At 41.6% G+C, this 11,153-nt stretch overlaps 2 protein-coding genes across 2 annotated transcripts; both read left to right on the top strand.

Annotated features, from left to right (window-relative positions):
- Positions 1–3,089: 3,089 nt before the first annotated feature.
- On the top strand, positions 3,090–4,070 carry LOC115402357 (trace amine-associated receptor 4-like). Its single transcript, XM_030110865.1, has one exon. It carries the CDS (start codon positions 3,090–3,092, stop codon positions 4,068–4,070), a length of 981 nt encoding a protein of 326 aa, XP_029966725.1.
- A 6,099-nt stretch (positions 4,071–10,169) lies between these two features.
- Positions 10,170–11,153, top strand: LOC115402356 (trace amine-associated receptor 1-like). The gene has a single exon (XM_030110864.1). The coding sequence runs from the start codon at positions 10,170–10,172 to the stop codon at positions 11,151–11,153; it is 984 nt and encodes a 327-aa protein (XP_029966724.1).

The raw sequence follows: 11,153 nt of genomic DNA, 5'->3' as shown, positions 1-11,153 counted from the left end.
GCAATGCATTATGGGACGACGGCGCCATTTTGAAGGGGTAGAGAAATCAAAACAAACTATGACAACACTTGAAAATGCAAAAGAAAAGAGTTGCTACCGCGACCGATTGCGTCCGGATGCACAATTAGGATACCTCGTTCTTACGACATCTCAGGACAGGTCTGACATCGTGTACGCAAGTTTGACTCAGTGTGGATTTACGGTGTAGTGCAGAAAAAAACCTGGCGGAGCTGAAAAGCACATCTCAAACACGCCGTAAAGCAGAAGCAGCAGATAATCAGTGCAGATTAAAAAGTGAAAGAATAAAAAATAAAATAATGCCATTACAGAACATCTAATAATATCCCCTCTTGTGGTATTAATGAAGGATTTTTAACTTTCAATAACTTCGCTGAGTCCATCCTGCCACGGAGAGGAGCTGTTTTAACAGAGCGCAAAGACGCTGCTGCTGCGGAGCAGCTTCAGACCCAGCGGGGGAAACGCTGCTGTTTAGCCCCGAAAAGATGGGACTTTATTTTGGCAGTTTTAAACAATATTGCACTGGGTGATAGAGAGTTACTTTTGATGCGCCTGCGCCACGACAGGGGCCGACGTGGAAACCAGCAGAGCCTGGACTGGCTGGACCGAGGAGACAGGACCTGAAGAACCGCTACTGAAATGTAAATAAACTCTAAAGTGTAGCAAATTATTAATTTACTCAGTGGTGTGAAGCCAGCAGCCCAGAAAATAACATATCAGCTAAAGGGAGATAAAATACAGACAGAGGACGTTTAGTCAAACATTTTATTAAGACTTCTATTCTTTAATTTAAGCTGCACCGACAGCAGGTGGCACGCGCCGCCCTCGGTGGCCTGAGTCCCGGGTCCACTCGGTCCCGTGTCCTGCTCGGTCTGGGTCCCGCTCGGCACTGGTCCGGTGCTGGGTGTGTCTCGGTGGGACCGTCCCGCTGTGGGGAGCAGACCTGGCCACGGTGCCGCTGTCTGGCTCTGAGACATAATTAAACGAAACAATAAAACTCTGAGCTGTGTAACGTGAGTCAGCGTCATTATTTGTAACATCAGGGTTAAATTAACGGATCTATAATCTGTTCAGACCTCAGCCGGGTCCGTTCGTCCAGATGACGCTGTTCATCGCTGCTGCAAGCTTCCTCCAGACAGCGTTTCCCTTTTCTCCTTTAATTCCCGTTTTAATTCTTCCAAAGAGCTCCTCCTGATTTACCTCCACCTGAGAGGTGATGCTATGATTGTGGAAAAACTCACTAAAATGTCAGTCCGACTGCCAGGATGGGGAGTGGCAGCAGGAGGGCTTTGTTTACAATAATTAATTAGCCATGTGCTAGTCTTAGCTTAGCTTGTTTAACTGACAGAGTAATTTATGACAGATTAACTTATTCATTACCAATACCAAGAACTTACCAGAATGAAAATGTGTGGAACATATCAAGAGATATCTTGGGATGACATCGAACTTTATATCCACACGTCTAACAGCAGCGATCCAGGCAAGCCGCTGCCTTTTAGTAACATAATACGGTGCTTCCAAGCGGGAAAACCAAAAAAAGAGAGCCCATTATCTATTTTTTTTTGCCCTTCCGGTCATGCCAGTGAGCCTTACAACCAGCAACACAGCAGTTTAGAACCATTTTTGTCATTACTTTTCCAACTTCTAATGGGTTTGCACTGCAGCGCGTTTGTAGTACCCCTTCAAAATGGCGGATAAACATTAAAAATGGCTCCGCCCCGTTTATGTGACATCACGCTCCAAAGCTCAATACTGTTTGATTACTTCCTGATATCATTTGAGTTAACTGGCTTTACAGTTTTTCTCCATTGTTTTGGCTCATTTCTCGCAACAGAAGTTACATTCTCTGAACATCATGGGCAAATCTCTGAACTTCTCTGCAACTGCTCACAACAGCAAATGATTAAGCACAGTAAGGCTGGATTTAGCACAATTTCCAAGTGAATATGTCAAGTTGATCCAATCTGGTTGATTCATTCTCAGTCTAATAGTTGTTCTCTCCAAAACACATCAGCCTCGTTTCAGTGCATCAGTCATCACCTGCAAAATCATCTGTTCAACTGTCAAAATTAGTCAAGAACACATTTCAATACCATGAATACCAGAAATGGATCTGTTTGCATGAAACCAGGAGGATAAGCTGTGAAACTCCATCTTTATTTACAGCACTGTGGGCTACATATCATTTTACTTTTTTTGTTTGTTTGTTTGTTTGTTTGTGTTACAGTATGTTCAATTCTGATGGATGGGAAGTTACTTTGTCTGTGAATAAAGAATAATTTCCTAGGATGTACGAATGCATTGTGTGAAGTGAAACCTTTGAGGTTTTTCTTACTGTGAAATGCTTTTTTTTTCTTCTTCTTCTATATTGTCTTATACAAAATGCCACAGTAACCATTGTGAATGAAGGACTGCGCTTGGACAGAAAGGTAGATGAGGGACATTTCAATGTCCGTCTGCCTTAATGACAAAACAACTAAATATTTTGACTTGCAGAGCCACACAAAACCAGAGGGATGAAGCATTTTAAGGACACTGACCTTTAGTGTTTGGATCTGAGTTGTAAATGTAACTTTGCTATGTCATCAATAAAGGTGTTGTCTGTTGCCCCCTCCTCTCTCTCTCTCTCTCTCTCTCTCTCTCTCTCTCTCTCTCTCTCTCTCTCTGTCTGTCTGTCTCTCTCTCTCTCTCTTTCTCTCTCTCTCTCTCTCTCTCTCTCTCTCTCTCTCTCTCTGAATCATCCCACCCCAATCGTTTCCAGCAGCCATGCCAGTTTCCAATAAAGACCTCGAAAAGAGGAGATTTCCAGCCTCTTCCTGTTGCTACAGCAAAAGCTGCTCTGACACTTACAGGCTCTCAACTATGTAATATTTTATGCCTTAGCTGCTAAAAAGGACAAGAAGGAAGAAAAACAGTCACAGAGACCAGGGACAAAAAATGAATGCTGGATAACTGAAAATTTCTCTCTTCTCTCCACAGAGAAAAACTGGCTTGGTTGTGTTTGTACTTCCTGAGTGAAGGCAGGCAGCTGCAAATGAATTTACCACTGTGCTTCTACTGATCCATGCATGGATCCTGAATTCTCTCTCAACAGGACTCATGAAGTTCACGACAAACTATTCTGCAATGAATCCAGCCCAAATGTGTCCATGCAGACTCTGATCACCTCCTATATGTTATGTGTGTTTGTGGGCTCGCTGTCAGTCTTAATCATGTGTGGAAACTGTCTTGTCATAATCTCGATCATGTATTTCAAACAGCTTCACACTCCAACAAACTACCTCATCCTCTCTCTGGCTGTGTCTGACCTGCTTGTTGGAGTTTTAGTTTTACCTTTTAGCATCATACTGTCTGTCAGCTCATGCTGGCACCTCACAGGATTCCTCTGTAAGATCCGAGACCTCTTTGATGCATTTCTATGTACAGCCTCCATTCTGAATTTGTGCTTTATTTCTATTGAGAGATATCATGTGGTCTGTCAGCCTCTCACGTACAGAACTAAGATAACTGCCCGGGTTACTGCCTTCATGATCCTGGTAAGCTGGGCTATGCCTGCTTTCATTACCATCACTTCAACTGTTCTGAACCTGAAACAGAGTGTCTCTATTACCAGATGTAGCATCTTCCAAAGCTCCAAGTTAGCCATTATAGGAGCTGTTTTTCTCTCTTTCATCCCAGCTGTTATAATTTTCTCTGTCTACCTGAAGATTTTGACGGTGGCACAGAGACAGGCTCGCAGCATCCAGAGTACCATAAAGCCTGGAGCAGCTGTGAGTAAGAAGGAGAATAAGGCCACAAAAACTCTGGCTATAGTTGTTGGAATTTATCTCATGTGCTGGTCACCATATTTTCTCAGTACGTCTTTCTATCCTTTAAGTAGTGATATGCCAGTTCCCATAATTGAGGCCTTCAAGTGGCTTGGATGGTCGAATTCAATGATCAATCCATTTGTTTATGGGTTTTTCTACAAGTGGTTCAGATCAGCTTTCAGACTGATCTTTTCCGGTAAAATATTTCAGGGTGATTTTTCCAATTCAAGGCTGTCTTGATTTACCATCAAGGCATGATCTGTAACTTTCCATAAATGCCGCTTCACTGTATCTTGTATTGCCAGTTGCATTTCTAATAAACTGAAAAACACTGAAAAGATTTCATCAGCTACTCCTACACTTATAAATGATATAGATTCAAGCATTTTCAAAGTTATAATTGTGATAACTATTATAACTGGGCTGAAAAAGAAACATCCCCATATATGATGAGACTGTGTTGTTGAATTTTCGGGACTTACAGATTAAAATTATGTAGACTAAAACAAAAAATGTTTTAAATGTTTCAGTTTAATGAATTGCAAATGTTTTGAACTCCTAGAGAAAATGAGGCCATTGTCACTTTGGCCTTTACTGTTCAGTGATGAGAAAACTATGTTTTCATAGAAGCAGCTCAAGTTGATTTTGCAAATCACTAAGAAAAGGCACAGATATTTTAGCCTCAGTAGCTGTTGTCACATGCCACAAAAACATTTCCTTCTATTTCGAAAGCTTGATTAAATCAATAAATCCTATCAAATATATTTTTTGTATGTTGCACCTTTTGTACAAGATGCTGCACAAAGCACAAAGTTGACTGAAACTTGACTGACGTCATCTTGTACTTTTAATGTGTGAATGCTGTTGGTGCTGGGAGGTAAGAATCGCCAGGCTTTATTGTAAATTTAGTGCAGGTAAACTTTTGATGATGTGTTTATCCATACCTCTCATACTGTATATGTCACCTCCATTAAACCACCAGGTAAGGATACTAAGCTGCTGCTGTTTAAACATGCAGACCTGTACACACAGCAGTGTTCTGTTAATAGCTCTGTTGTTTTATGTAGAAGACACCCTGCCAGCAGGGATCATAATAACCTCTTTTCACAATTCTCTGTCCAAGCACACATTACTCCTGGCTGCAAAGGAGAGGTGGTGGAGGGTCTCCCCTTTAAACCTCTGCTGGCACTACAGGAAAGAGGGGAGGAGAGACAATCAGTAAACATCCACAGGTGATCTCAATGATCCCTCCCCATACCTCTCCTTTGCAGCCAGCTCCACCACCTCTCTTCCCCCCGCATTCGAGTTCAAGCACGCCCCACAACCACAGCTGTAATTTGTTTAAAAACCCTATTAAAAACAAGGGCCTTGAGCCTGCTTTTAAAAATATGAATGTTCTTTGGAGTCCTCAGGTTTTTTGGCAGACTCATCCATCGACGTGGTGCACAGTGTTGTAAAGCAGCCTCACTGCAGGCTCTTGTGTTAATGGTGGGAATAACTGACAGGCCGGTGCTAGGCAATGCTTCATAAGACAAAATTAAATCTGAAACGGCACAACAGCATTAAGATGTTTAAAAATCTACTAAAATCCAAAACAACATGACAAGCCAATGCAATACCTTTGAAACAGGTGTAATGTGATCCTGCTTTCTTGTGCTCATCAAAACATGAGCAGTTGAGTTGTGGAGATGCTGAAGATGTGAGGGATTTTTCCCCTCAATTTTTTTAAATGTCTGCAAAGAATCTTAGCGATCTAAAGTTAATGTTGGACCTTCTCATCTAGTAAAAAAAAAAAAAAATAGGCCTGATAAACCTTTGATAAGTCACTCACTGAATTTCAATACTCATTATCTCATCTTAGTCCATGTTCACACTGCATTTCTGAAAAAAAGAGGGAAAATGAGAACCCAAAGGCAATAACATCAATGGTAATGCTATCTATATTGTTTAATGTTATTCAGCATCATGTGCCGTGAAGATTGTAAGATACTGGAGTGTATTTGACGAAACACGGTGGAGAGATGAACAAAGCTTCACTTCAAAATGTCGCGTTGAATACAGCACTGTGCATGACTTGTGAAATATTCACACAAAACACCCTTTCTCTGTTCTTGCCTCTGCTCTGCGAAGAATTCATCAGTCCCACACCATTCAAACTAATTTAAATGAACTGAAATATATCTGTGTGTGTATTTAGTCTTCAAATTAAGCCTGGGTTTCCTGCTCCTGTCTGTGTCCCACCCTTATATGCAAGCATGGAGGTTTACCTAGGCAAACAGAGACTGTGTCTGTCCATAGTGCTCAAAGCATTAAAAAAAAAGTCAATGGGTAAAAAGCTTAACACCTGTATGAGACAGAATAACTTTTCCAGTAGGAAATACATAAAATGTGGTCTACTAAACATTAGAGCAATCTCCACTAAATCTCTGTTAGTTAATGACCTTATCGGTGACAATAACATTGATCTCCTTGCTCTAACAGAAACTTGGCTTCAGCAAGATGACTATGTGAGGCTCAATGAATGTACACCCCCCAACCTATGTTAATTTCCAAACAGCTAGATCAACAGGTCGAGGTGGAGGTGTGGCAGTGATATCGCACTCCAGTCTTCTTCTTAAACCCAAAACTAATGTTAAATTCAACTCTTTTGAAAGCTTAATACTAACGCTTACTTGTCCAAATTGGAAGAATCAAAAGGCTGTGCTATTAATTATTGTGTATCGACCTCCTGGTCCTTACTCTGACTTTATAACTGAGTTCGCAGAGTTTTTAAGCAATATAGTATTGGCTCATAACAAGATTCTTATAATAGGTGACTTTAACATCCATGTGGATGATTCTGGTGACAGTTTGAGTAATGCGTTTATTGCAGTATTAGATAGTATCGGTTTCACTCAAAATGTTGATGAATCCACTCATAGTCACAAGCACACCCTGGATCTGGTCTTAACATATGGGATAGAAGTCAGTGACCTAAATGTTCTCCCTCAGAAGCCCATACTCTCAGACCATTTATTTTTTTTATTATTTTTCAGGTTTTGATTGAAGACTACTGTGCTCAAAAAGATAAAATTCAGCTGATACGGACATTATCTGAAAAATCTGTGGCTCGGTACAAAGAATTGATCCAGCCTGCATTTGCTGCATTATCTTGTGAACTCACAGAAATGAGCTTATTGACCAGTGGTGATAATAGTGATCAGTTTGTTGTCAGTGCTATGCACTCACTAAAATCTGCCCTTGACGTAGTGGCTCCGTTGCAGCTGAAAATCAATCGACCCAGGCGCGTTGCTCCATGGTTTAATTCTGAAACCCGTGTTCTCAAACAAAAAACTTGGCAATTAGAAAGACTGTGGCGTAAATCTAAATCAGAACAATCTCTGAAGGCTTGGAAATGTAGCTTGCTAAGCTATAAACAAACTCTTTTTAAAGCCAAGACATTATATTACTCTTGTTTAATAGAAATAAACAAAAATAACCCTCGGTTTCTATTCAACACTGTAGCCAGACTGACAAACAGTCATACTGCAGTGGAACCAGTAATCCCAGAATCTTTAAACTGCCATGACTTTCTTAAATTCTTTAATGATAAAATCATAACCATTAGAGGTAAAATCAGTGAAGCGCTTTCCTCAGAACAGGCTCAGGGAATCCAGCCACTGCCTCCACCTGAAATAGTAGACAGTTTCTCATCAGTAGGTGGGGCTGAGATTACTTTGATTGTAATGTCTTCTAAAACTTCGACCTGTCTCCTAGATCCAATTTCAACTAAGCTTTTCAAAGAAATTCTTCCAGTTATCTTAAATACGATCATAAGTATAATAAATACGTCTCTAGAAAATGGCTATGTGCCACAGTCATTTAAATTTGCAGTAATCAAACCACTGCTGAAAAAACCTAATCTTGATCCTGATATTCTAGCTAACTACAGACCGATATCAAATCTGCCTTTTATTTCAAAAGTCCTGGAAAAAGTCGTGGTTAAACAGCTTCGCTGCCACCTACAGGAAAATAGTCTATTCGAGAAATTTCAGTCAGGATATAGAGCTTGTCACAGCACTGAGACTGCATTAGTTAAAGTCACTAATGACTTGTTATTGGCGGCTAGTCTCAATCCTGGTTCTCCTAGACCTCAGTGCAGCTTTTGATACAATTGACCACAATATTCTCCTGCAGAGGTTAGAATGTGAGGTTGGCATCAGAGGAAAAGCCTTCTGCTGGTTCAAATCCTATTTATCTAATAGGTACCAATTTGTTCACGTTAACCAACAGTCCTCACCGTGCTCCCAGGTCAGTTATGGGGTTCCTCAAGGGTCCGTGCTCGGGCCAATTTTATTTCTGTTATATATGCTTCTTTTAGGGAACATAATTAGAAGCCACGATATCAATTTTCATTGTTATGCAGATGACACACAATTGTATTTATCTATGAAACCTGATCAAACTAATCAAATAGACAGACTCAGTGACTGTATCAGAGAAATTAAATCCTGGATGACTACGAACTATCTCCGCCTTAATCCTGGCCAAACAGAGGTCATTATACTAGGCCCCCATAAACAGAGAGAGTGTCTATCCAAACAGATTATCACCTTAGATAACGTCAGTGTATCCTCCTCCTCTATTGTCAGGAACCTCGGGGTCTTATTTGATCAGGATATCTCCTTTAAATCACACCTCAACCTGGCTTGTAAAACAGCATATTTCCACTTGCGCAACATAGCTAAAATAAGAAACATTCTACCTAAAAGCGATGCAGAAAAAGTCATCCATGCATTTGTTTCTACTAGACTGGACTACTGCAACTCCCTTCTTGCAGCCTGCCCAAAAAGTGCATTAAAAAACTTTCAGTTGGTTCAAAATGCGGCCGACAGATTATTAACCGGAACTAGAAGACGTGAACACATTACTCCCGTTCTAAAATCTCTTCACTGGCTTCCTGTCGAGTTTAGAGTTAGATTTAAAATCCTTCTCCTCACTTACAAAATCCTAAATGGGATGGCTCCGACCTATCTCCAAGATGCTTTAACGCCTTATCAACCAATCAGAGCACTTCGCTCTCAAAATGCAGGGTTACTGGTGACTCCTAGGGTCTCTAAATGGACATTAGGCGCCATTTTTTTGGAACCAGCTTCCAAGTGGTGTCAAAGAGGCAGACACAGTCTCCACAGTTAAGGTTAGGCTCAAGACATTTCTCTTCGATGCAGCCTATGATCAGGTCAGCTAGGGACTCTAAACCATCATTATTAAAAGCTGCCCTAGGAGCTAGAATGCTGTGGGAAGTACGGTGAACTGAGCCCTATCCTGCAATGTCTGAATGTTATTCCCTTTAGTCCGTTCATTGCTTTTCACCTGTTGTCCCCCCCTTCGAGGGGGAATCTTCTCGAGTTTCAGTTGCTGACTCCACTATTACGAGGGCCTACGAACAAGCTCCGTCTGGACCGGGAGGACACTCCTGTCGGTGCTGCCCGCGGACTGGCTTCGGTTCTACTTCTGGGATCCGTAGTTCTTGTGCTGGACCGTCCAACGGACTGTACTCAACATAGTCCTCGGCTTTACTTTTTATTGTTTCATGCTAGCTGTTGCCAAAGCTGTCCGTCCCTGGGAGAGGGATCCCTCCATACTGTGGTTCTCCCCAAGATTTCCTCTTTTCCCACTGGGTTTTTGGAGTTTTTTCTTGCCGGATGTGAGGGTCTAAGGCGGTGGTTGCTTCGTTTTGTCTCGTTACTGTGAATTTGACATATTAACATTATGCTTATTCACTGTTTTTATTTTTACCAACCCATGTAACATCTTGAAGCCCTCTGAGGCAATTGTTGTTGTGATACTGGGCTATACAAAAATAAATTGATTGATAAATTGATTGATATGCTGTCCCTGTCTGTCCCTGTTTCCTGTGTCTCCTGTTGCACCCTGACCTCCCTCTGGCTGTCCAGCCTCCAGTCGCCCAGTCAGCTCCGGTCCTGTCAACTCCCGAAATCCAGTCTGCTCTACCAGCTCTGGTACGCTGTGGTTTGTCACTGTGGATATATTTTTACTGGAAATCATCTGTGATATTTAAAAGGTTACCACTGAGAAAGTATTCAGCAGATACATGAAAAAATCCATGTCCTCTCGTTTTCTTAGTAGCTTCTGTACAGATGTTACCATGGAAATCAATCCTTTGACACTGATATGCAAATAACCCCTGATGAATAAATGTGAATCACGTATGTGGCTCTGAGTCACAGAGTCCAACGGCTTTCACCACACACACACACACCGCACATTAACTGAAACTCACTGGACTGATCTGGACAGCTGTGCTTCAAAGATTACACTGCTGATGCTTGTTTGTGTATGGAAGCTAAATTATCTGTCAACCGGACCGATGCTGTTCAAGACAAATATCTCTGCAATGAATCAGCTGCAGATGTGCCTGACGAAGCTGTTATTAGTTCACTTCTATTGTGTGTGTTCGTGGGCTCTTTGTCAGTTCTGATAACATGTGGAAATCTTCTGGTAATAATCTCCATATTTTACTTCAAACAGCTCCACACTCCGACCAACTACCTCATCCTCTCCCTGGCTGTAGCTGACCTGCTTGTTGGAGTTTTGGTTTTACCATTCAGCACAATACTGTCTGTTAACTCATGCTGGCACCTCACAGGTTTTCTCTGCAAGGTCCGAGGCACATTTGATGTGTTTCTGTGCACATCCTCAATTTTGAACTTGTGCTTTATCTCTATTGACAGATACTATGTGGTGTGTCAGCCTCTCACGTACAGAAGTAAAATGAATGCCCGGGTTACTGCCCTCATGATCCTGGTGAGCTGGGCCGCCCCTGCTCTGCTGGGTATAGGTATCACACTCCGTGGGATAAACCAGAAGCCGTCAAATATGAGGTGTAACATCTTCCAAAACACAAAGTCTGCTATTGTAGGAACCTTTGTTGGATTTTACATCCCCGCCACTATCATTTTCTCACTCTATCTCAAGATTTTGACGGTGGCGCTGAGACAGGCTCGCAGCATCCAGAACGCAACAAAGTGTGGAGCACCTGTCAATAAGATGGAGAGCAAGGCCACCAAAACTCTGGCTATAGTTGTTGGGATCTTTCTCACATGCTGGGCTCCCTATTTTCTTTGCATGTCTTTTTACCCTTTGAGCAAAAACGCAATTCCAGTTCCTATGATTGAGGCTTTCAAGTGGTTTGGATGGTCAAATTCAATGCTCAATCCATTTGTTTATGCATTTTTCTATAAGTGGTTCAGATCAGCTTTTAAAATGATCATTTCTGGGAAAATATTTCAAGGTGATTTTACTAATACGAACTTGTCTTGA

The sequence above is a fragment of the Salarias fasciatus genome, chromosome 15 (assembly GCF_902148845.1).
Source record: "Salarias fasciatus chromosome 15, fSalaFa1.1, whole genome shotgun sequence".
Classification (NCBI taxonomy): domain Eukaryota; kingdom Metazoa; phylum Chordata; class Actinopteri; order Blenniiformes; family Blenniidae; genus Salarias; species Salarias fasciatus.
The sequence above is the reverse complement of the archived record's forward strand: the minus strand, read 5'-3'. Positions and strand labels throughout refer to the sequence as shown.

Excerpts from the sequence above, each read along its gene's own strand:
- LOC115402357 (XM_030110865.1), top strand. The coding sequence starts at position 3,090 with ATGGATCCTGAATTCTCTCTCAACAGGACTCATGAAGTTCACGACAAA.
- LOC115402356 (XM_030110864.1), top strand. The coding sequence starts at position 10,170 with ATGGAAGCTAAATTATCTGTCAACCGGACCGATGCTGTTCAAGACAAA.